General features: G+C 42.4%; 2 protein-coding genes across 2 annotated transcripts; both read right to left on the bottom strand.

The window, feature by feature from the left end:
• Positions 1-1,730: 1,730 nt before the first annotated feature.
• On the bottom strand, positions 1,731-11,823 carry LOC110078175 (dnaJ homolog subfamily B member 2). Its single transcript, XM_072985334.2, has 8 exons — positions 11,310-11,823; positions 10,468-10,577; positions 9,877-9,936; positions 9,305-9,421; positions 5,864-5,968; positions 4,470-4,572; positions 3,626-3,696; positions 1,731-3,228 (listed from the first exon to the last, which is right to left on the bottom strand). Exons 1-8 carry the CDS (start codon positions 11,384-11,386, stop codon positions 2,657-2,659), a joined length of 1,215 nt encoding a protein of 404 aa, XP_072841435.2. The 5' UTR covers positions 11,387-11,823; the 3' UTR covers positions 1,731-2,656.
• A 6,125-nt stretch (positions 11,824-17,948) lies between these two features.
• Positions 17,949-26,180, bottom strand: LOC110078174 (uncharacterized). The gene is made up of 3 exons (XM_078387117.1): positions 24,783-26,180; positions 23,531-23,640; positions 17,949-20,624 (listed from the first exon to the last, which is right to left on the bottom strand). Exons 1-3 carry the CDS (start codon positions 24,905-24,907, stop codon positions 18,997-18,999), a joined length of 1,863 nt encoding a protein of 620 aa, XP_078243243.1. The 5' UTR covers positions 24,908-26,180; the 3' UTR covers positions 17,949-18,996.
• Between the last annotated feature and the right edge of the window lie 39 nt (positions 26,181-26,219).

Here is a 26,219-nt window from a genome sequence, read left to right as displayed (position 1 = left end):
CTTTAAGAGCAGCAATCCTTGCACAGAGATGTCCATCGCCTGCTATGCAGGAATATTCTCACTGCCAGGACTCTCAAAACCTGTTTTGAAATGGAAAGGTTTAGTTCTGAAACTTGGAGAAATGGTAGGGAGACTGCTTTTCAGTCTGCACCAGATTCCTTGTTCACCACTGCCATGCCAAGAAGCTTCACCTTGCCTGCCATATTGTAGATCTACCCTTGTACAGTAAGGCAGACAAATGCTATAAACGTTTGAATTCTTTCTTTAGAGAGGGAACACTGCTGTGTGAAAGAAAACAAAGGGAGTCAGGATAAATAAAAATACTGTAATATCAGAGGTGGTTGGAAACTGGTGGTGGATAGCAGCAAAAGCACAAAACGCAACATTAAACTTTCGAATAGATAGGGTGGTAGAAAGTAGCTGCAAGTGACTCAGAATGTGGAGGCCTTACTGCTGATAATGATATGTCATAAAATCAATTCCAACTGACAGCAACACTCCCAAGGTTTTCTACTATAACAGTGATTGACCAATCCCTCCTGGTGGTGCCTTGGGAGTGTGCAGCATGACGACCGTGGCACAGGTGTCAGGGCACATAACCCTATCAGCTGGCACTTCTTCCAGCAGGCACAGAGGGATTTGAATTTCCCGTTCTACATTCAGGTACTCCAACCCACTAAAGCTATATGGCACTGATGCTGAGAGCAATGCTAAAATCTCAGGTACCAAAGAAGGCTACGACTCAGGACAGACGGTAAATCTAGGCTAACAGGATTGGCAACTCTTGGAAGAACATAAAAGCCTAATGTGTGGGTATAGGAGTTTAGTCGGAGTATGGCCCAGCTGGAATCCAATGGTAAAAAGCTGGAGAGGTGGAACCTCAGAAAAATAGAGCAGCTGGGGAGGGGACTTCTGTTTATGTGTGTTTAATAAGAGAAATAATTGAAAACCTTGTGTGAATTATAAGTCAGGTACTGTACTACTTAAGCAATTTCCTTGGCATCATGTGGTTCTTAGTGCAAGCAATTAGCAACAATGTGCCAAAGTAATTACTGTAGCTAAAATTACTGTTTGTACTGGATAGGCAAAATGTACTGTACAGTATATGCAATACTTAGTCCAGGCACCAGGCCTTTAGTGCACCAAAAAGAAGCCTCAAAACATGGGCTGGACTGCTGGTGGCTCTGAGCATTCTCTGCTTCTCTGAGAATGAGTACCAGAGTTTGAGGAGTGGCAAAACTAGCTTTTGCAGAGCTTCCGACAGCTATGATAGACCTTGGTACCATTCTCCCCACAAGGCATTACTCATCTCTAATAGATGGAAGCAACACAACATAGAGACTTTTTCTGGGACAAACTAAAGACACGAAACCTGGCAATTCCTGAAAGTCCAGAATAAAGAGGAGCTATTACATAGGACTGCAAGATCAGATTTGAAGAAGTCTTCTGTATCTCTAAGAATAAATAGATTTGCCACAACATACTGTTGCAGTAACAAGATAAGCTTTACCTGATGAATTTCTCCATCCTGTTGGAACAATGCAGTGAATTTGTTTACAGAAGCCCTTTCAAAGTCTGCAGAACCTGGCATTTCTAGAGTCTAGTGTACAGATAGATTCCCTTACAAGGGGCTTTGCCTGGAACTGTTTGTTCTGTGTGGTGTTAGAGTTTGCTGTTATGGGTGTCAAGTCACTTCTGATTTACAGTGATCCTCATAGAGTTGTCAAGGTACATGAGGTGCTCAAGGAGTGGTGGACTTTTGCCATCACCCACTGAGTTTCCATTTCAACTCAGGTCTTGCGAGTCCTAGTCCAATACTCCAGTACTCTGATTCTGATGTTAGGGTGGCCAGCTGCAAAAGAGGACAGGTCCCCTGATCTTTTAATAGTTATGTCGAAAAGAGAGAATTCTCATAAGTTTGGCTTATATCTCTTCTTCTGCACATCTCCTGAAGATTGAGAAGCTTTCTCCTGTTTTACATTTGGCAACTTTAGCTACTGCTTGTGATACAATGGGAACTGCACATTAACGTAATTCAACTAGATAGACTTTTGGTTCTTCCCAGCTCCTGTTATTCTTAGTGCATGAACTAGAATGCATAACTCATCCACAAATGTTACTGCACTGCAGCTCCTCTGACCCCTTATAACTTGGCTGTGATGGTTATGGGAATTGCAGTCTGACTGCATCTGGAGGGACACATGTTTCCCCCGTCCCCACTAAGCAATATTTCTGTTGATAGTTACAGAGCAACTTTGGCTCCCCATGTTGCCACTTGGACTAGGGTGACAGAATAGAATTGGGGAGGGGGCAGGTTAGTCTCTTGATCCAGGAAACCACTGTTGCATCAAATTTCTCTGCCCTTTGAATGGTTTGACTTCATGCCCTTTCCAAGGTACTTTTCACAAGGCATGGGGACAGGCCACCAAATATCTGCACCCAGAAAAAGTCGGTCCCTGTAAAAATCATGCAGAAAAATCATGCACACTAGGGTACAGCGGCCACCACTGAGCTTGGGCAGTTCATGCAGCTCCCAGCATTGAGTAGGACAAACCCTTGGGCTGGCGTTCCTAAGAAATAATACAAATGTGGAGACTTAACTGCCAGGTGGTAACCTTTATTGGGAAGAGGTTGCTCTCCTCTTGGATTCTGGGCCTCAGAGAATAGCACAGAAGATGGAATCCCTCTCTCTGCGGGATGGAATGATGTCAGGAAAGACATACCGCATGTCTCTAAGGGCAGCGTCATTCTCCTCAGGGCTAAGCGTAGGCTGGTTCTTGTGTTCTCCTTTGCTCCTTCCCACCTTGTCATCTTCTGGTGGCTTGTCTTCCTTCTCCTTTGTGTTATCCCCTGCGCCTGGACTTCTTCTTTGGATGATCCAGGGGGCAGCCAGTGCTTCCTCGCTGGCTCCTGGCAGCCTTTTCCGCATCTGCCGCAGGCTGCCTCGTCTCTTCTTGGAGCCATGGGAGATGGCTGGGTTCTGCCCCACATTCTCCATCTCAGATAAGCTGTAGGCCATAGCCCGGTGCAATTCCTTCTCTTTGTTCTCAGGGCAGGAGGCCAAAGCAGGCCCAACACTTTGTGGCCGCGGCAGAGCCCGGATGTCAGTTGCAGAACTCAGGACCTCAGGTTGCTCCTGCTTGACGTGTTCCAAACTGGCCTTCAAGTTGTTGGTGAAATCTGGAGAGGACAAGCAAAGGAGGAAAGAAGAACAAAGAAAGACATAATCTACACCCACCCACCCCCTTCCATCCCCACCTATCCCCATGGCAGCTTGCAGGGAGCCTGAGTTTTGCCCTGAAAAGCCCCCAGCAGATGGCTTGGTACACAAATGAGAGTGTAGAACAGCCTAGTGCTCGGAAAAAGAGTAATCTGGGGTCATTATTTTCTTACCCCATGGACAATCATGACCCAATAAGTAAAATAAAATATTTCCATTGCTGGTCTAACTTTGCATGGCTTTCAGTGGACAATAAGATGGGACAGACAGTTTATCCAAGAATCAGCCAGTCTATAGTGAACTCTTAATCTACTCTAATCATGTAGTACTTATATGAAGAGCCTTTCTGGAATGAACATCTTCCTTTTTACAAATACGTACCCTTCTCTATTGTCAGTTTCTTACCATGCTCTTCTGCCACTTTGAGCTCTCCATTCTCATCAATTTCTAGCCTCTCCTGCCCATGCTCCAGAATTCTGCAAAAGAAGCCAGATGGTTTCTCCAGCTGTAGGAGCAACTAAGCCTTTGCCACACAGCATTCCAAGCACATGTCCCCTGCCTGGCCCATGCGCACAGAGTTCTTGGTGACTTCTTCCAGAAATTCCTCCTGCTGGACCAAACTTCCACAATCTTGTGTGGCACTATACATTGAACTACAGCTCCAGTAACTCCCTAGCAATTATAATCCCTCATGGGCAGTATTGTGGTTCATTTTAAACACCAAGGATGAAAAGAAATCCTGCTCCCATTAAGATTCATACACAAACTGTAAGAAAAGAAGAAGTTACAGGAACTGAGAATATTCACATTGTACAAAAAGGATATTCCCAGTCATGGAGTGTGCTGGATAAGGATGTGGAGTGAAAATAGACAAGAAATAATGGTCTTAAATTGGAAGGAATTAGTTTAGGGTTAAACATTTGGAAGAATTCCTTTATGTAAAAGTGGTTCAATAGATTTAAAGCTAAAAAAATCTTTCGGGCATCTTTTGTTTGCATTGGTTACAAGGATGATTGATAAAATATGGAAGACACAAGAGGATTCACACTAGTTTCAAAATACTATCAAATCATGGTTTGGCAGTGTATCAAGGAGCTCTCTTCCCTACCACCTCTGCTCTCCCTTCTTTATTGGCTGGTCTTCTTTAATGAGTTAACTCTGCTTTTGCAAAAACAAAGGGATGCTGTTTCATCTGTTTATGATAGGTCAGGCTGGGTTCAGTGTCACCAAGCCCTTCAGAATACCTGACCTCCTGGTGGTTATCCTCTTGCCGTTAATGTATTTTGTCGATGTAGAGATGGAATTGAAGCCGATTCCCAGTTCAGCGCCAGGTCCAAAAGTAGTGAAGAAATCTAGATTGCAAGGGGAAAGGCATATGACAACACCCTTGTTCTTGGGAATGTAACTGTTGCAACCCCAATAATCCCAGACGGATGAAATACTGCTTCCCAAACTTTGAGTGGCAGGGTACGACTACACTGCAGTTTGTGTCAGAATTGGCAAGGTTAAATTCATTGACTGCAGTGACTTACAGCTAATTGTGAATAAGCCTGCTATCTTTTTCTTGGGCATCAATTGCTTTTTGTCAGGAGCTAGTGACAATAAATAAATAAAATCCAATAAAATAAGTGTTGGTTTTTTTGAGGGGGGTGTTTTGGTAGCGATTCTGCTCTAAACCTTTTCCCCCACCAATTTACATGTCATCACATATCAGTTCAAAGGGGTAGTGGTGGGTGTATTCTAGGGTGATGTTGACAGTGAGGTGACTGTTTTGGGGGAGAGGGACAAATAACAAATTGATACAATGCTTGTGAAACTGCATGCCAAAACACACCAAACACTACATACTGGTACAGCAGAGATGTTCCCTTCAAAAGAGTTCTTGTCGCTCATTTCATTATCCTTTTCCAGTACTGTATATGACTATGTTGGACAAGCAGTGCAGTTTCACAGGTTGATATATCAATTCAGAGCCATGTCATTTGCCAATTTTTTTAAAGAGGTGGGGAGGAGGGTGGTATTAACAAAAGAGGAGGAGGGGCAATTTGTGATCCAATTGAGAATTCCAACTATGAAGTACCTTGTCAGTTCAACGATCTCTGTGAATGCCAACAGTGATTTAAATCAGGGCAGCCTTGTTGTCTAATCAGACTCCTCAAACATTAAAAAAGACAGAATAAAAACAATATTTTAGAGGTGGGAAAAAGCAGGAGCCAGCAGTGGAAGAGGGTTTGAGGAAACACGGAATAGAGATTTTGGCAAAGTCTGCAAAAATCGATGTATTCTTGAAGGCTTTAATGGCTAGGATCTGATGGTTGTTGTGGGTTTTTCAGGCTCTTTGGCCGTGTTCTGAAGGTTCTTTTTCCTGACGTGTCACCAGTCTCTGTGGCCGGCATCTTCAGAGGACAGACCTCTGTCCATGCAAAGAGCATGGACAGAGTTCCTACTCCAGTCCTCTGAAGATGCCGGCCACAGAGACCGGTGACACGTCAGGAAGAACGACCTTCAGAACATGGCCAAAGAGCCCAAAAAAGCCACAACAGCCATTTGCAAAAATCACTTGCAGTGATTGAAAGGGAGAGTCCCCACTCAACTGCTATGGCTGTTCAAAGCTGCAAGGCATGGGCGAATGTCCATTGTTACCTGTCTGGGTTGGAGAGGTATAGGAATAGTATGAGTAGGTGCTCTCCCCCGGTATGATCCACTGGGACAGTCCTTCTCGTAGATCTGCAACAGGAGATGTTTCTTCTGTAATGTAAAGATAAGGCTGATAAATCTGGCTCTAATTAGTGATCTCAGAATACATATCATAAGCTATGTACTAATTGGGTTTGGTTGCTTAATGCAGTGGACTTTATGAGATTAATTCCAGGCTTGCAATACAAGTCTAAAACTAAATTGGTCAGGATCCTCCTGGTTAGACTGCTGTAAATGCAGTGGCAATTGCTGCTGATTGATAAGTCACTACTTGTATCACTCACCATCTGCCAGATGCATGATTGATGCATGATGAGAGCTACAAGTAGCTCTTTGTCAACTAATGCTAATTCTCCACTGCAATTTGTGCCTTTGGAGTTATGCTGAGGTAACTAACCTATAGGATTCTGGTTGCTGTGTTCCAGCACAGAGGGAGAAGATTCTTTGGAAGATGCATCACTCCAACAAAAGGTGATGGGACACAATTAAGCATGTTGGAGAGAAATATAAATCCAGGCAGGCCTGGTGCTTGCTGTCCAATCTCCTGTCCACACAATCAAAGGAGAGGATAAAGAAATCCTCTCTTGCCTGTGGTAGCAGACAGACCATTGTAAATGTAGATAGAAACAGCCCAAATTGCTCTTATTCAGGGCTGTTGGCAAGTTTTGCATCCAAATCCAAGTCTTTGGTACCAAGCCCCAAGTCCCTCTTTGAGTCTTTGGAACCGAGTTCCAAGCCCCCAAACCAAGACTTTCTTAAAAACAAGCTTTTATTCTCGAGAAAAAAGGGAGGGTGGGCGGTTTACTAGTTGCAAGATGAGTCCATGTGACGGAGGGGGGAGTTCAAGTCGAGTCACGGGTACAAACTTAAGTCCGACTTGACTGGCTCTAGGTAAAGTTGGATCCCACCTCCCCATCTTTTCCTTCTCTGGCAGCAGGGTGTGCGGCAAGTGTCTTGAATGGAGAGGTGGGTTGGATGACTCCTTTGCTGAATCTGGGACATGTAGCAATTCACTGGCCGTGCTGGCTCATGTGTCAGCAATGTTGTAGGGTGCAAAGCAGGATGGTAGCAATGGGAGAGGCAACATTCTGCTTCCTTTCCAGCAGGTGAGCTTGCGCTGCCCCTGTTTGTAGGTCACTGACAATAGCATTCAGCATTGTGATTTTGTGTTCCATGGGATCTTTATGTCCTGCCAAATCTTGGTAGAAAATCATAAGACAATTTCCATTCCAGTAGGATCCCTATATCCACTGGGGAGTGATTCCAAATCCACCATGGATACTGAAAACCATGGATAATAGCAAACTCACTCACTCACTCGCATGGTAGAAGGGAAAAACTAGGAAAAAATGTTTTTGCATGTATTAGCAAAACGGGCCACAAGTGGGCGAGAGAGACCATGCTATGTATTATTCATTGAAAATTATTCATAGTCAGGTCTCAGTTATGGTAATACATGCCGAAATAGTTTTTTCTTCTTCTGAATTTTCTTCTTTTAATATTTTTTAATATTTTAGACTGTGGATAAGTGAATCACCGGATACTGGTCCTGTGGATAAGAGGGTCGTACTGTACCAATCTTTCCTTTACTATGCATGGCCTCAGAGGAATGCTGAGCTCATTAGAACTTGGAAAAGTTATTTCTTTGGACTCCAGTTCCCACAATTTCTCTGGTGGAAAAAGCCCAGGCTCTCATCCTCTCACTAGGAGAACTGCTACGTACTATATAATCCATCTCCCTCCGTTCCAATTTTTGTGCTCTCTATTGCAACCTGACAATCCTAACCATAATAACTACATTTTAATATAAAATGATTGTTTTGTTATAAGTTATCCATAATATCCACTGATTTCAAATATTTGTCGATACCAAAAAATTTGAATTATTGTTGATATTATACATTTTTCATTTAGTACAAAATGTTGAACAGTAGAAATGAACTCTTTGTTTGGATTGCTATATTAAGTTAGGAAAAGAATCAACATTACATTTTCCGGGGGGGGGGGAATGTCCTGAAAATCCCATTCCTGTGTTACTCTTCCACACTTATATGAGAAAGCATCATCCTCACCACTATATCACAAAGTTATTAGACCTGTTTCTCACCCACCCCAGTCCTTATGCCTCCTTTCCCTTCCACCATTAGTAAAGCAACGATAGAAATGGCATCGTCTTTCTTCTGGAGAAATCGCAGAAGGAAGATGAGTCAAAGACCATGCCATGAACCAAAGGTAGTGGATATGGTTGGCTGTCTCCTCTCCCATTTGCTTGGTCCATTAGAAGTCACAAGTCATTACAACCCCATTTCTTGTAGTAACTTGGAAAGCCTAGACCAAAGCTGGAGAAAAGTTATTTTCTTGAACAACAACGTCCAAACTGTAGGAGCCAATATGGATGTTATGTCTTCTTTTCAATTATAACACTTTGGCAGCTATCCTGTTACACAACTTTAGACCATGCAATGCTGATTTGGTCATAAACAATGGTCTTTTAAAATTTTTATTTTATTTTATTTTATTGCAAATTAAGGGTCAAATACCCTGCCCCTAAAACAAAGGTTCCAAGGCTTGCTTAGGATCCCTTGTCATCCTGGGGAAGACTTTGTGGGACAAAGGATGAGAAGAACATTTTAATGTCTAAAAATGGTTGCCATCAGGACTAGCAGCAGGACTGGGACTGGCAGCAGTGATTTTCAGACATTAAAGACTCCCCCTCCCTAGTCCTGTGGCTCCCAAAGGCTTCTGCAGAACTAAAGGGATAACAAAGAAGCCTTGAAGCCTTCAGATAAGGAGATATCAGGAATAATTAATCTGGAAGAAAAGACAGAGGCTTATGATAACATCAGCCTTACGCAGCGTAAAGTTGTGCAGCAGGATTTCCGCTGATGTCTGAATCCTTATTAATTATCTTCTGAACTAGATCCAGCAAGTTATTTGACAACTCCTAGCCATTCTTCTATTTGTAGAAGGTACTGGGTGTTAAAAGAAGGGGGTTAGCAGATTTGGATCAGAGTATGAACGTGTTATTTTTTTGGATTGCAACATCCAGAATCCCCAGGCCAGCATGGCAATTGGCCGTAGAAGCTGTATGCCAAAAAGGTTGTTGTTGTTGTTGTTGTTGTTGTTGCACATTCTGCTTTACACCCTCTTTTTAAGGAAAATAGCAAGGGAGAAACATGTGAAAACAAGTAAAGATGGTGGTAGAGGATGCTAGATTCAGCCTCTAGCATCTCCAGATAAGCAAAAGATCTGTGGCAGCGGGGCAGACGGAAGAGACCTTGGAAAGCAGCTGCCAACCCAAGTAGGCAGTACTGAGTTGGCGGCACAGCCCAACAAGGGAGTGTCATGTTTTTCTGCATCTAGTTCTCCTTGCACTGTTCTCCTTACCCAGGTTTTCAGTGAAGGGATCTTGTCCTTCAAAAGCTTCTCTGAAGACCTCATCCGCATCTCGAAAGGTGAACATAAGGTCAGGTGTTCCATTTAAGCTCTGATAAAGCCCAGGCCCTTGCAAGGGGAAAACACATCAAGGGCATGTCATCATCATAATCACTATCATCAATAATAAGAACAAAGACTACCAACAACTAACAATGGCATAAGTTTTTGGCATATGTTTTTGTGGACTATGGTCAATGTCATTAGATACACGGATGCCACTGTTGGAAGCTAAGGATATGCTTGTTTGGGTGTATGGATAAGTGAACAAACAGGAAGTAATGATCACAGGGAACTGAAAATGCAAAAAAATACAATGTTTGATCATTTTTAGTTAACAGTTCCATTAGTAAACAATAATTGAAAGGGTGAAAATCCGCCAGGAGGCTCCATTCTATTTTCTGCACCTTGAAGAGGGATAAAGGCTTTCTTTTGGTCATGCTCTGTCTGTTAATCAACCCACTTACACAAGGATGTCTGTGTTCACCACTTAACTACTGAATCACCTTGAGCAGGTCACTTACCTGTGCTCAGGCTCATAAGCCCCTCAAGCCCATACAGGTCATAAAGGTCACGCTTATAACCTGAAAGAAAAGAAGGAGTGGGAGCAACATCTATTCCATCTTTAAGCTTGTTTGGCTTTTACTATAAACCAGCAGAAGATCTGTAGTACTGCTTAGACATCTGGTTCTCTTGTTCTGGCACTGATGCACCACATGTCACTGATGGTGGCAAAGCAGAGAACAGAACATGGAACTTCCATGTACTTTTGAGCTAGTTCTCTAGTCTTTCCATTACTAAGAATCAGAAAGTAGGAAGCCCAACAATAAGTCAGAGAGGTCGTCTCAAGAGAAAAGGGGACTGGTTGCAGAATAATATATATTGAGGGAGGGGGAAGTGGGTTGTAATCATGCTAAGCTTTGATTCCCTGATCTGTCCAAAATGACAGCCAGGAGGCAACCATGCCTTGAAAGGCAGGTGCATACTGCAGGGAAACACTTCTATGAAAAGGCGAGCCAGAGGACATACAGAAGCAGACAGGGAGCACTTGAGAGATAGAAAACCCCACGGACCTCTGGCAATGGGGAAATGGAAAGAGAGTTCTGATCTCTTACTGTCCGACAGCACTTCATAAGCTTCTGCTATTTCCTTGAATTTTTTCTCAGCATATTCCTTGTTCTCTGGGTTTTTATCTGGGTGCCATTTCAGGGCATGTTGCCTGTACCTAAAATATCCCGAGAGAGAGAGAGAGAGAAGAGAGAGACCTGAGTGTAGGACTTCCCCAACCTCATGATCCCCTCTAATATGTCGGACTGCAGTTCCATCGTCCTCAGCCAGCATAGTCCAATGCATCTGAAGGACAACAGATAAGGAAAGGATGAGTTAAATTATCACCTCACAGTGCCAGTTCAGAAGAGATTGGTCTCACATATCCAGTACCAACACTGAGATCCAACACAATAGAGGAGTGAGAGAAGAGGCATCTAATCCCAAGTGCTTCTGGGAATCACTAAACCTCTGAGGCCAAGCCATTGCCTGAAGCCAAAGTTTTAATTCTGAGGACAATTCCATGAGCACAAAGTGGGCAAGAAAACATGCTTTTTAAAAAAAAATCATTACAAGATAGCATCACATATGCATGTTGTTTCCTATTTGTTGTTAATCAGTAATGCAACATATCTTGGAATTTCAAGTCCACCATCCCTACAATAGGAAGAAATGTAAAGATTAACTGTTTGCGCTTCTCTCATTCCCCTCAAAGTGTATTTGGGAACAGCAAAGAATGCTCAGCCTGCCCAACCGAGGACCCTCCAGATGTCCTGGATGATAACTTCCATAGCTAGTGAGTCCAAGACTTCTGAAGGGCACCAGGCTAGTAGGCATACTGACATCACTTTCTCGTTTTTGGTAGAATATACCGTAGTGGAAAATGGAGCTCTGAAAGAGGGCCACTTACACTTTTTTAATGTCATCTGAGGAGGCAGTTTGTGGGATGTCTAGTACTTGGTAGTAATTGACCATGGTGCTGTTCATTCTTGAGCAGAGGCAAGCTGTAAAGCAGGAGAGAACCTGATGAGACCAAGAACATGGACAACAATTTCCAACCACTCATCCTGGTCCTCAGAAAATCCTGACTGATGCTGCCTGCGAGATTGTACCAACATCAAAACACCCTCCCCTGTGGGTGCCCAATACAAATGTTGTCAAACCCCATTTGAGCTAAGGTACATGAAGGCTAGAGCCAGAAGCCAGAAGTTCAATTCCCCCTTGTGCCTTGTAGCAGAAAAGCCAGCCTGTCTGGTCTTGGGCAAGCTATATGGTCCTAGAACACTGCAGATGAAGGGACTAGAAAACCACTTCTGACTACACTATTCTAAGAAATGCCTGCAAAAGGTCACCCTGAGTTTGAATCAACTTGATAGCATGTTGTTAATTGTTGATTATGGTGATATGCCCTTCTCCTCTATACCACATGTGCTTGCTCTTTCAGATTTGGGATTGCTATATTTTTGACGGTGCAGTGTAATAGGTTGTATCTACACAATGTATATATCTTTATTCTCAATTATTTAATGGCTCTGGGGGGACCTAACTAAAGAAATGCTTTGATCTTTTCAGAGAAGCAAGATGACCTAAATCCCTGCCAATACAAGAGGGTCCTAGGAATACTAACACATTGGTTCTACGTTCACTTATAGCTGAATTCAGCGAGGCTTTCTTCCATGTAAATGTATGCAGGGTACAGCTGTTAGAATACTAAAATCATGCTTTTGTGGGTATATGCTGTTATCCAGATTGGTTATCTACAATAATTCATCACTGAAATGCTATTTTGATTTGCAGCTTGAAACAATATATTTATAAAACCCCGGAAAGTTTGACTGCCTGCTGATCCTGACCTCTGTGTTCTGGGACCTTTTTCTGCATCCCACTTTTCTCCATTGGCATCTCTGTAGAATTAGGCTTTGGCTTGTTCTGACTTAATGTTTGGCTTTTCCTTCTGTGAGTTCAGTGTTCCTGTTAGTATTTCAGAAGAAGAGAGTGTGTGCTATGTACATCATGGGCGCAACGTCAATGGCTCTCCATACCTGTGAAAGCTTTGGTTTCTACCTCCGGCTGCCGTGGTTATAGAAAAAGGCAGTAGGGGCTTTCCATCATCCTCTTACATCTCTCCTGTCCCAATGAGTATGTGCTGCAGCCAATGGCAAACATGCAGATTGTGATGTCAGGCGTGTGAGGCTGAAAAGTCATGGGTAAGATGAATAGTGACAAAAGAGACTCACTCATGGAAGGACAGCATGCAGAGAAATGGATGGCATTGTGTGGCAGTAAAGAGGCAACATTCTGGGTCAAACAATTTAGATAGATGAGAAACTGGAAGGAATAGACGGTGTGCTGAAGGATCTGAAGCAGATTTTGGATAGTACATTGTTCCCATATTGCTCATTATACATACTGTATTGTACCCATGGGGTCACGAAGAGTCGGACACGACTTAACAACTAAATTGTACCCATAATAACAATAAACAATTGTACCCATAATATATTCAGGTATTACCCCTACAATACCTAATTTACCCTTATTTCTCTATACTATATTATCGAGGTTTTGGAACAATGTTTATTGTATTTTTTAGGAATTTGACTATTTCTTTTGTTAGCACACCAGTCTCATCAACTCTCTAAAGAGAAGTTCATAGAACCACAATCTGTGCAGAGTAGCTTCCTTTTCATTTCTGCTTGATTAAAATGCATTGTTTTCTCAGTGGCCACACCCTTAACTTTGATGTGACACACCTTACATGTTTGGACTCTTTGATCTTAGTGGTGTTATTGCAAGATGTTCTTTGTATCACTACAATTGCATAAAGGCAATTCCAACAACAAGTGAGATATTTTCAGTGCCTACTGTTTAACTTTACCTCTTGGACCTAAGCAATTCTGTGCGCAAGTGATCACAGATATGACATGGCTATGCTGGTAGAAGAGCTGCTATATTTAATAAATGTCCATGCCTGGAAAGGAGGGGATAAGAACACAAGAAGAACTGGTGAGAGTGGTATAACAACAACAGAAATGTTCATAACATCTCTTGGAAACCCACCACAGCCCTAAAGTGACTGGCAGCAAAATTCAGAATTGGCCCTGTACCTTCCATCAAGACCAAAGAGAGAAAGAGAGTATAAGGAGGATCACTCTTATTGGAATAGGTAGGCTTAAGTGAAGCAGTACCTAATTAATGTGCAGAATATGAGAATAATTAAGTTATGCCACCTTAGGTCATCAAAAGCACAAGTAAGGGAAATTAAAATCACATTCGAGAAAGCAAACTTCATCATCTTTGGTTTTTAAGGGCATCACCTTTGGCTTTTGGACTGGAGACCATCCACAGCAAGCAGTGTATTTTACTTTCCAATATATTCTCTCCCCTAATGTGAGTGATGATTCTTTGTATTATACTTTTCTGTTTTCACCAGATAAACCCAGGCCCAAATCTTTTTGCTATCACAAATGGCGTAACTTTTAGAGAAGAATTATCCCAAGATAAAAAATCACTTTGGACATTATCAGTTGTATATGGAGCTGTGTGACTTGGCAAGCAACTGATACTGTCTATGATTATTGCTCATGTTAGGGGAATTTCTCTCCAAAAATTGCATAATTTGTGAAGCTACACAAGAGGATTTTGGCCATATGGCTCATCCAGACAGAGCAATTTTTCCTCCCTAATTCATGCCAGTTGATGCCACTTAGCACTAATTGAGCACATGCCTTATTAGGATTTCTGTCCACATTTATTCTTGTTCATATAACTACCTTTTAAAGAAAAACGGAGATGTTTGGATTGTGTCCAGGTCATATATCTTTAGTTTTGCTTTTTTTCTCCCCTAGTTAATTCTGCATCCAACTTTTTACCTCTTGAATTTTTATGCTGTTATGAGTTCCTGTATTTCTGCTGTCAATTCTTTTTGTCTTTTCACCCTTGCTCTTTCCTGTGTGAAAGCCCCCTGCTTTCATAGCATCCTACAGAAATGCCTTTGTAATACTTGGAGTGAGTTTTCTTCATAAAATTGATTTATATCAATTTTTTTCTATATAAATGATTGGTGGGCCAGTAGATTAGGATTTAGCTTGGAAGTGTTGATTTTATATTTTTTCAGTGTTAAATCTCCATTTTAACCACCAGGAAACATGGCCAGATATTAATAATTGTTCTTGCATAAACAGAATAAATTTGGTATGTACTTTTGGCATTTATCTGCCCTTGTGATATTAGAAGGGTATATTTTGACCAAATTAATTGAAGCTTTTTGGGAATCCAAGGAGTTGATTGGACTTGTTAGTTCACTCAGCAAGTGGCATCTTAACAAGACGTGGCCCTCTGAGGCAGTTCTTAGAGAACAATCAAGTTAGGACTCACACATGAATGCCCTGTTTCCCCAAAAATAAGACGATTTCTCGACTTCTATTACCAGTCAAGTAGCTGAGTTCCTCCTCACTGTTATGAAGACGACCCCCCACCCCAAACCCTCATAAATTTTCCTGAACCTAACCTACTACAACCCCTTGCCTGCCCCTCCCTTTACCTGGAACTGGAATGTAACTGTGCTATGTACTCCCTTGTATCATATAATGCCAATAAAGGTTTCTAAGAATGTATACTAAAATAAGACTTTAACTTGAAAATAAGCCCCAGTTAAGTGAAACCCCACCCTCCACCATTGTGCAGTAACCAGAAGAAGATGACCTGAATGTATTTGAATAAACATAGATTGTTGTACATGAAAAAAAAAACATCCACTGAAAATAAGCCCTAATGCATTTTTGGAGCAAAAATTAATATAAGACCCTGTCTTTTTGGGGGGGGGGAGACACGGTACCAATTCAGTCCTAGCCAACTTTATTGTTGTCGTCACATTTTTTGCATGCACACATTATATAAAATTGATTGGTCAACAGCAGGCTGCATTATACAAATTCTTCTTGTGTTTTCCATGAAAAAGCACGTGCTGAGGCACAAAAGAAAACATATAGCCACCACACTGACCTCAGAGGAAAACATGGCATCAGGCCTCAAATGAAACCAACAAACCGGGTCTTTTTAAAAAAAAAACTACTAAAGCCTACACTCATCCCAATATAATACCCAGGATTAAGGGATAGTTCTTTATATTCAGAAGGCAGTTTGATCTGCATACTTGGGATCTTTCAGACTTTGTCAGAATATAGGGGCCCAGGGAATTTACTTCATAAATGAGTAGTGCCAAATGAAATTGCCAAAATGGGTGCACATATTAAGTGGGCTTTTCCATATAGCTATGTTGGCAGAAACTTTTTCTAAAAGCCTAGATTACTTCATGCTACAGAAGCGAATGTGTGAAAGTTGGGACAGATAACTGGGAAGAAGACCCAACCAGTATTTCTTGTTCGTTCTTATAAAAGCTGGTGCTGCAATACATTAAGGTGCAGGAAGGCTATTGACACTCTTCTCTCTTCTTTTTCACCCTGGGGTGGGGTGGGGGGAGAATCCATGCTTTTTCTCAAGCCAAATTGTAGACATAGTTTGCCTAACCGGTGCAGGGCAGGTAATGAATAGGTGTGTTTAATTAAAGGGCAATGCATGTAATTTCCCACTAACTCCTGTAAGGAAGAAGGCTTAAGATAGGCCATCAATTAGTAGCAACTGTAATTAACATACCAGCCCACTGGAATTTGTCCTACTCTGCTTTTTTGTTTGTTTTATTTTGTTTTTGGTTGAATGATATTTAGAAATTTTCCTGAAACATTATCCATGACTGGAGGGAAGGCCTGCTGAAACATCCATGTTTTAAGTTGATTTTTAAAGGTACCCAGCGAGGGAGCCAGACGAATCTCAGGAGGTCGGTTGTTCCAGAAGCGAGGAGCCACCGCCGAGAAGGCCCGATTTCTTGTCTTTTCCTTCCGGGCCTCCCTCGGCATTAGGCTCCTCAGCCTCACCTCCTGGCTCGCACGAGTGACACGGGTAGATCTTGGTGGGAGTAGGCGTTCCGCCAGGTATTGAGGCCCTAAACCGTTTAGGGCTTTGTATGTAAGCATCAACACTTTGAAGTCGATGCGGAAGCAGATGGGCAGCCAATGCAATGCAGCCAGAGTGGGGGAAATATGATGACACGATGCTCCACACCCCCTGATGACCCCACCCAGTGGCCTCATATAGATGTTGAACAGCATTGGGGAGATAATCGACCCCTGTGGAACCCCACAATTGAAACTCCACGGGGCCGAAAGACTCTCCCCAAGCTGTACTCTCTGGGGGCGGTCCTCCAAGAAGGAACGGAGCCAGGCCAGTGCCAGGTCACCAATTCCCAACTCAGAGAGCCTCCCCAGGAGGATACCGTGGTCAATGGTATCAAAGGTTGCTGAGATGTCGAGGAGGACCAGCAGAGACACTTTGCCCCTGTCAGCCTCCCTCAATAGGTCATCACACAGGGCGACCAATGCCGTTTCTGTGCCATGGCGCGGCCTGAAGCCCGACTGAAATGGATCCAGGGCATCCGTTTCCTCCAAGTGCGCTTGAAGCTGGTCGGCCACCACCCTCTCGACCACCTTGCTTAGGAAAGAAACATTGGCGACGGGCCTGTAATTGCCAATTTCATCTGCCACCAAACTTGGTTTCTTCCTAATGGGCCTAATGAGTGTCTCCTTGAGGGCAGATGACCAGATCTGTGTAGGTTTTGTATTGTCGTAAAAGACCAGACCAAAGGGTGAGAGGGTGCTACTTTGAGCTCATTGCATGAAAATACAATCATTTTTCTTTTGTCTTCATGTCCGCCTCTTTCTTCACACATCCATCGTACTTTCCTCATTTCTTTACAGTATTTTTTTAGCTCATCTGTCTGCCTACATCTTAACAAAGTAGCATCCTGACAGAAGCATAGTACTGTAAAATGCAAAGCATTAAGAAAAACATTAGTGGCAAAACAGAATATAAAACTCCTCTAATTGTATAATTATTCATTCAGCTGAAGCCAACTTTAAAGGGATAGTTTTTTATTGCTTGCCCAAATGCCTGCAGGGGAGCAGTTGCATGTCTTTTATTTAGAATCAGGGTATGAACAATACTTCACTTGTAATTTAAACATTTCCTAAGAAAATATCCCAGCGATCTGAAACTGTGTGATTACGTGGATACAAAATGTTGGAAATACTATGGGTTTGGTTTGATCTGATTCACATTTCCCCATTGATCACATGATGCAAAGGAAAATCCAAATCCTGCCCAGATTTCACCCCCCCCCCCCCCGATCTGCAGTTTTTCCCCTACACTGCTGGGCTTCTACATTTTATAACACAGATCCTTTTGTATTGGTTTAGACATGTGATCACTTGAACTAATGCAGAAAAAAGAAGACAAACCCCACATGTACACACAAAGAAAATTGTGCTTTGCTAAAGCTCCTTCCTCCTTGTCTCTTGCTTCATGAGAGAAACACACAAAGAAACAAACGCAAAAACACCAGCACACACACTCTCCAGCAAAGCCTCTCTCCAAGGACAAGATCCTTCCTTTTCTTTCTTTTTTAACAGATCATCCTCCATGAACAGGATTCCTATTTTTGTTTTTGTTTTTTACAGCTAAAGAATTGTGCTTCTAGGAGCATCATGATACAGTGATTAAACTGCAGTACTACAGCTAAAACCCTGCTCACAATCTGAGTTCAATACCAGGTAGCTGGCTTCGGGTTCACTCAGCCTTCCATCCTTCTGAGGTGGGTAAATTGAATACCCAGATTGCTAGGGGCAGGGGAATTTGTAGCATGCATAATTAAGTTGTAAACCACCCAGAGAGTGTTTTAAGTGTTATAGGGCAGTATAGAAGCAGCACACTTTGCTTTTGCTTTTCTCTGTGGGCAAGAGTTGGTTTTTTTTTAAAAGGTAACAAGATAAGGAAGCCCCATGATAGAAAGCCTTGTTAAAGCTTGTTAAGGCCGTTCTTTGTAATGGCACCACCAGCAGGGCTTTGCACAGAACTTAAAGCAAACAGTAAACAAGGTTCTTCTATCTCCTTGTTTGGCCACTTAGATCAAACAGTCCTGAATTCGCTGGTACAACTTCACAGCAAGTGAATTCTTTGGTGCTACATAAGCAGATATTTGTATCCAGGGTCAGTATACACTAAATTCCAGGAAACTCGCTTGGATGTGTATGCATAAGAGGCTATTGCCTTCACACTGAAGCTTTTGGACTTCCTGAAGGCAGACACTTGGTCTGTCATTACTTTTTTACAGACCACTGCTCTTAAGTAAGCCTATTTGAGATTGGGAGTAGGTTGCTAGAATTAAAGGCTGATGGGCCAGAGGGGAAGCTCTCATGAGTGTCAAGGTGAAAAAATTAAACACTGTAGGAATAAATTGAAGGAACATGGAGTGGAGCAGATAAGGATGGCCTCAGTAGGCTCCAGAGCCTTCTGGCTCCCAATGTATTTAGTGTTAGCTACTGACAGTACTCTTTGCTGGACCTGTTCCAATCAGCTCCCATGAATCTTGATTATGATGGACAGACACCAGAAACAGAATTGGGGTTCCAGACTGACCCCCTTTTTATTGGATAATTTCAGTACTTCAAAACATTTCTGATGGTATTCAGCACTTGGGCCTGTTTTCATGGACTATGGTTTAAAAACTTGCACCAGCACTGGGAGCATCTTGGACATGAAAATAAGGCATCTGGTTTAAACATTTCATGGTGAGTAGTTATATATGGAGGTGGCCAGGTCTTTCCATTCTGAGCTGGGGCATCAATATGTGGAAGCAAATTCTTCCTTAAATGTAATTGATTAATTCTATTCCAAGCCTGGATATTTGCCAGCTGGTTTCCATTCAAGGGCGGTTGTGGCCCATTGGGTCTCAGTTTACCTGGCAGAGGGGCTTGGCCACCAGAGATTTCCGTTGTTCCACCAAAGAGCAATTTTGCTGTATCTTCTGCTGGTCCAAGCCAGACGGTGGCTGGTACCTTCCAAGTATAAGCTGGCATGTTGCTCTCTGTGGCTATTTCCTTAGGCTGAGGGACTGTTTTATGTCCTCTTGCATCATGCAACTCAATTTTTTGGATATTCATCTTGGTCTTCATCGGACACAGTTCCTTCTTCTGGGCATCTACAGAGGTTTTCGTTGCATGCAATCCATTTTTTGAGACATCCATTTTGCTTCTCTCAGTATTCAGTGGCTTCTTTTGGACATTCACCGTGTTCTTCCCGACATGCAACTTCTTTCTCCCAGCCTGCAACTTACTTTCTTGGCAAGACCTTGTGTCTCCAATTTTTGGCTCATTCTTTGTTGATTGCAGCTCTGACCCCTGAGCAGAAGTTTCTTTTCTCTGAGGTGGAGAAGCCGCTTTCTTCCTCGTGTACTTCAGGCGTGCAGTACCTGACTCGTGTTTGTTAACTCGTTCTTTCTGTTCTGTCAGCCACTGGGGTCCAAAGTCAGGCTCCCGCCCTTGATGAAATCTGCCCTTCTTTGCTTGGGATTTCTTGGTTTGCCTCTCACCTTGAGTCTTTACTTTCTCAAGGTGTTTCTTGGTGTGTTGCTCACTCTTTCTTGCCTGCGGTTCCTTCTTTTCCATAGGGAGATTCCCCTCACCATTGTGTGGCTTGGTTTTTAACTTTGGAAGTTTTGGCCTCCTCATCTGACACTCCCAATTTTCAGTCTGTTGTTTGGTTCGCTCTGCCTGGCACTCGTTCCTCCCAGTTTGCTCCTTCCTCTTCCTGCGGAATTCCCCACTGTTCTGCAGAAAGCGATCTTTACTAGACTTTCTGCTCTTAATATGCAATTCACTTTTCACAGCTGGTAGATATTTTCCTCTGGTCTGAAATCTATTTCTACTACGTGTGGCTGGGAAATCCTTTATATTTGGAGGTAGTTCGTTTTCTTCTGCCTGACAGGTTTCAGGAGACTTTCTGCATACATGTAAAGGACGGGATTTGTTAGGCTCTAAGGTTTCCTCACTGGACCAAGAATCTGACTCGGAATTGAGTTGACTAGGCTCCGTTGTTGACTTGCTGGGCTCAGAGCTTGACTCACTCGATGACTCTTCAGATTCAGAGCTAGTATTTTCCTCTGAACAGGACAACTCACTATCGGACTCAAAGGATGAATCGTCATATTCAGAACAGGAGCTTTTGCCATTTGCTGAACTGGCCTTGCCATCTTGAGAACTTTGTTTATCAGGCTTGGTATGGGGTTTCTCTTTTCTTGTGTTGCTCTTGTGCTTCACGTTGTCAGAAGACACACCTATAAGAAACTAGCTTTTAGTCAGTTTAAAAGAGAATACAAGCAGTGGTTTAAAATATTCAATATAATATTTATTCTCAACATGTCGGCATAGTCTCCCCCACTGACTTCTCCAGATAACTGTGTTGTGCTGTATTCCTCTCGGTAAACCAGAAGGAATTAGTATTCTTGTATGAACAGTGTTGTGGGGCGCAGGTCATGGGCTGACCAGGGGCTGTGTCAGCCCAAAATCAATGCAGGACAGAAATATCCACACAAGTCCAGTGAGATTAAGAAAAAGCTGGATCCTATTATGGAGAATATCTTGTAAATAATTCAACTTTACTGCCTTAGTTCAGAATGCACATTATGAGAATCAATCTAAATCATCTTACTATCATGTAAAGATGATGTGCAGTGTGGCATCCTCTCTCCCTGAATTTCTTCCCCCTTGCAAGGGGCAGCCAAGCTGAGTGGATCAGATGCAGGGAAACCTAGACCACAATGTTGTGTATATGTGTTACTTACTTAAACATATACCAATGTGACACTGAGAAGGGATGCAAAGCAGCGCTGACCACAGCTACCCTCATAACATGCATTTTGCAGATCAGAAAATCTGCAAATATTCAGCAGTAACACTCTTCCTTTTCCTCTCAACCCAATCACAGTGTTGACATATTCCAGTTCTTCAAATCAGAGCAGTCTACTTTCCTATGCATATTTATGGAGGTGTAAGATCCATTTGAGTTAGGACATATATCAAGTAAGCAGTTGAAAGAGCCATACCATGTTCCAAAGACAAGTGCATATGGATTTGGGTTTTTTTAAATGGCACTATCATTTCCTTCTCGTTGTTTGGACCTTGTTGTTTGAAATATAACATTTACAACAACCATAGGCTTAACTTTAACAACAAGCAGAAGCATCTAATAATTTAGACTCCCCATTCTCCCTTCTTTTTGCCATGTCAGGGCAGGCCCTACCTAAAATCCCAGCTAAGCTCCTAGAAGCCTGAGGAATATAAAAGAGAACTGATGTTTCTTAAAGGCCATGAAATCACAGACCCATAGATCTGTAGAGCTCCAAGAGGAACTGGGTCCAACTGCAGTACCAAAGCAGGAAATACAGAAAAATGCATATTGTCAGAGCTTGGAAACATTTGCTTTTGTGTAGTTTCATTCCCATAATCCCTCAGTCAGCATTCATTGCTCTGGGTTAACTGTTTCATATGTATTGGTTCCAGGCAGTTTAGCAACAACCAAGCATTTCCACAACTGCAATATTTCACCAGGATCTTTGGTTTACATATCTGTGAGCTCATGTTAAAGTGTTGATGGCTTCATTCATTGGATAATCACATGTGAAGGCCTGCTCCTCACCAAATTGGTTAAAATTGTACACTTTGCATCATATCGATAGTTCTATAAGGGCTGGGAATGTGCTTTAAAAAAAAAATCCAACCATGAAAACTTAGAATCAAGGCCAGCAAAGGGATTAAATGGATGCTGAGTTCATACTACTGTATGTCTAAAATCTAGACATAACCTGACCAATCAACTCTTATGGTAAGCCTACTATAACAGGCCATATTATTGCCTGTTAATGATGTAAGATGCCTCCTTATTCATTGTTCATAGTTTTAAATATAATCTTTTAATGATGTTCATCACTATTCAATACTCATTATTTTCAATTTTAAATATTGTCTTCCATTGTTGTAAGCTGCCTTGGGTCCGTTTTCAAGGAGAACGGTGGGATAAGAATATTTCAAATAAATAAATAAAAATAACAGTCATCAGCTTCTTTTTGTCTATCCTTGAAGAAACAGTCAAGATTATCTTTGTTCTTTGAAATGCAGAAGATACAAACTGCAGTTACCCAGCGCCTCTGCAGTCAACTGGTGACAACCAGTATCATGGTGACAACCCAGGACATCTTGCTGCCTGAGGTGAGATAGCAAACAGAATCTGCATTCCCAAATCAAGGGTGGAGAATCTTTAGCCCTCTGGATATTTTGGTCTATAATGCCCATAATATCATGCAGCTAGGGGTACTCAGGAAAAAAAAACACACAGAAATATCAGGAGGGCCAAAGATTCTCCATCCTTCTTGCATAGTATTTTTGAGAAGGCACGTTATTTTGGACTCTCTCAAACATCTGCTCTTCTGCTGATGACAAGACTAACAATGCACTGCTCTTTCTTGACCTTCCTGCTTGCCTCATTGTATAATGATGGGGCTAACCCTGCTGACTGAGGATTCTCATCAGCAGCACCCTGAAGGAGGGGAAAGAAATCTCTCCTGGTGACCTAATTCAGCCTGCCAAATGTTGAGATAATAGCCTTGCATGCTTTTGAACACTGGGTATGGGGGAAGGGAGGCTTTTAGAACCTAAAGGGATTATCTCCTTTCCTACTAACCTATTACCAAAGTTATTTTCCCCCACCTCTGGCTTGCTCCTTCCTTCTTCCCATTTGTTTGCTTTGCTTCCTTTTGTTTGTTAGTCTCTCTGTCTTAATCTCCAACTATGCAGCCATCATAGAGGGTCTGTCTCCCTCATAGTTGAGGCCCACCTCTCCTAGTTTTCTTCTTCTTTTATATCCTTTTGACTGTAACTATAGACAGCAACTGTAAGCAAAGGTAGCTTCTTTTCTACTTCAAAGATTTCTAGAGTTATTTTCTACCAACGAGGTAGGGTCTGAAAGGGTGTAGCAATGAGGCTGGGGTGATCTCTCCATGTTCCTTACTCTACTAACTAAAAGGGAATAACCAAAATAGTTTTCCCAACACCAAGTTAGGTCAAGAGACTTCCAGAGTCATGTGTCCTAAAGCATCATGGAACAACTTTTTAACCACCAGGAAAGCAAGGGTGTCAATAAAATGAAGGAACCACAGCCAAAGAGGTGGGGAAGTTGGGCCCTTACTGTTTGACAGTACTTTGTATGCTTCCACGATCTCTTTAGACTTCTCCTCTGCTTCTTTTTTGTTATCTGGGTTTTTATCAGGGTGCCATTTCTTCAACTTCATTCTGTACCTGTTATAGGAAAGAGCACAAACCATTTTTCTGTTTGGGATAACGCAAGAAAATCAAACACACTGGACATACAATGCTCCAACCAGGGCCAGCAAATAAAAGTGTGTTTAATGGATTTTTAGAAAGAAAAGATACAAATGCATGCCTGCTCGGTCAATTTTATACATAACATATTAGATGGCTCCAACAAGGCCTTCCCCTCCTCTTTCTGTAAGAGTGCTTTGTTCATGCATTTGTTTATTTGCTTGCTTACTTACTATCCCACCTTTCACCCAACAGAGGGACCCAATGCATCATCTTTGCATACACAGCTCACACAACAGTATTTTTCAGATGTGAGAGTACTACCTCCCCAAAATGCCTTCTTCTTTTCCTCACCATCCCATTCTCCCTTCATTCCAGGCCTAATTTAGAAAATAGGAGCCAAATGTCCTTGCTGATCAATTGCACGTCAAATGTGGAGTTCTACGAGCAGATCCCGATCTACTCTTCTTGCCACATTCCTTCATTTTACAGCAATAAGCCATTGGGAAAGAACTAGATTCTCAGATAACTTGAATGAATGACCAGAAAAAATAAGCTTGACAAACATAAGGTAGAATGTGATGCTTTAAAAGGACAGAAGAGCCTTTTAATCCAGGGATTGGCAAGGGTAATCTCCAGGGCTGGCGCATGAAATTTTCTTTTCCTTTTTTCTTCACAACATGAAGGAAAGCTGGTGCCTCTATCTTATTCCTCTCACTCAAAGCCAGCAGTCTGAAAGCTGAATCGTCCTTCAGGAATACCAACGGAACATCATCCTCCACTACAGGTGACAGTAGTAGGGTAGGTGAGGAAGCACAAGACCAACGACATCATAGAACCTACACTTCAATTCATTGCTGCCATTTTGTACACGGACACACCCCTGCAACATCTTGTACCAATTTACCTAATGGGAGTATTGGTCCTGCTACTCTCAACAAATTATTTTCTGTCCAAGAAAAGGACTAAGAAGTGTTTACAGCATCATGAAAGAGCCCTTCCATCTCTTCAAATATAAACAGTGGTTTCTAAATGGCCTCTGGTTTTGGCAGGCTCATAGAGGCAGTAAGGGTACGCAGGGAAGCCTGTAATGTGGAATGCTCAAAAGACTAACTTACGCCATCTTAATGTCATTCTGGGAGACACCTTGGGAAACACCCAGGATATCATAATAGTCCGTCTCATCTTTTGTCCCTCCTGTAGAGAGGCCTGAAGGGACGGTGGAGTGTCTTGACAAACCCATGCTGGGTGGATACAGATAGAGGCTGAATATCTGGCCCTAGAGGACAGAAATCAAAATGAGAATGAACCAGTCGAAGGCAAGAATGCCTACACCTTATTCTCTTTAGTCCAACCAAAATCTTGTCTAAATTATACAATTAACAGATTGATGATGGGTCATTGGTTTCACTGCAGCTGTTCTGCAGCATATAATAATACAACTGAACCACGGGGTCAACCCTACACCCTACCTCACAGTGTCAAAATAATTTTCCAGTTTATTGGCACATCCTTTGAGATTATCATTGACCCCTAATCTCTGAAGGCTGCTGCCTGAGGTAAGGAAAGGAGAAGTTGATTGTGATGTCAGGGGCTCTGTAACTTTCATCTATGATTTGTGATTGGTTGGGAGCCAGTAGGAAAATTGGTATAGCTTCCAGGCATGCTGGCTCTTGGACAGCAGCTCACAAAATCTAGCAGCACGTCAGCAACAGATGTAACAGTAAACCTAGCTGTCTATCCCCAAGCCAGCTCGGCACTGCAAGATAAATGGCAAAAGGGGTATACTCTCTCTTTTTGGATTCCAGTCACAGAATTCTTCAAGAATCCCCAAGGCAGAATTCTAACAGTTCCAGCCCACAAACACATCTGAAGAAGACACCTTCTTTTCAATCACTCAGACAAGGCTGATGCCTTTTTCAAGGCGTTATTTAAAGCCTTTTTTTTCCCCTGCTGCAATGTTTCCTGGAAGGAAGCTAACCAATCCATCTTGGGAGTGGTAGTCTCATTGCTATTGATGTCCTAGAGAAGGTACCTCCTGAAGAACTACCATTCCCACACAGGATTGCAGGAGGAAATGAAGGTTCAGAAGAAGGCCTGGAAGGCCTTGTTCAGGTGTCTGCAGGCATGTGTTTGGCAACTGGAACTCTGGGAGAATTCTGGGAATTGGAATAAAAAACAAAAGAACAGCACACCTCTAAATGCAAACATGCAAGCAATTAAGCAAATCCTCCACAGACACACGCAAACAAAAACAAGCAAGTTTACAAGCAACAAACTTAATTTACAAGCATTCCTGCAGTTATGCTCATGGTAAAAAGGGAAGAGAGTAAAATATCGAGGCAGGTCTGCGTTTTTGGATGCTGTTGTCCCTGAAGTATATCTCCTGTTGGTCTTCAGAATGCAGACCTTGCTGTACAGTGAAAATTGGGAGTGAGTGGTCAGATGCAAAAAGAGGGCAGAGTCCTGCCCTTTTAGTGGTTGTGTACATAAGGGAATTCCAGCAGGTGTAGTTTATCATGCAGACAACATCCACTGAAGGTCCCTTATCTGCA

Source organism: Pogona vitticeps, chromosome 1 (assembly GCF_051106095.1).
Source record: "Pogona vitticeps strain Pit_001003342236 chromosome 1, PviZW2.1, whole genome shotgun sequence".
Classification (NCBI taxonomy): Eukaryota; Metazoa; Chordata; class Lepidosauria; order Squamata; family Agamidae; genus Pogona; species Pogona vitticeps.
The sequence above is the reverse complement of the archived record's forward strand: the minus strand, read 5'-3'. Positions and strand labels throughout refer to the sequence as shown.

Bases quoted from the DNA above. Each gene is read 5' to 3' on its own strand.
- LOC110078174 (XM_078387117.1), bottom strand. From the start codon at position 24,907: ATGGGTTTGTCAAGACACTCCACCGTCCCTTCAGGCCTCTCTACAGGA. The intron at 23,641-24,782 runs GTAAGTTAGTCT...TTCCTATAACAG, and splicing joins CAGAATGACATTAAGATGGC to GTACAGAATGAAGTTGAAGA. The intron at 20,625-23,530 runs GTAAGGGCCCAA...AGTTTCTTATAG, and splicing joins ATACAAAGTACTGTCAAACA to GTGTGTCTTCTGACAACGTG.
- LOC110078175 (XM_072985334.2), bottom strand. From the start codon at position 11,386: ATGAACAGCACCATGGTCAATTACTACCAAGTACTAGACATCCCACAA. The intron at 9,422-9,876 runs GTAAGTGACCTG...TCCCCTTGCAAG, and splicing joins GCTTATGAGCCTGAGCACAG to GGCCTGGGCTTTATCAGAGC. The intron at 4,573-5,863 runs GTAACAATGGAC...CTTGCAATCTAG, and splicing joins TACCTCTCCAACCCAGACAG to ATTTCTTCACTACTTTTGGA.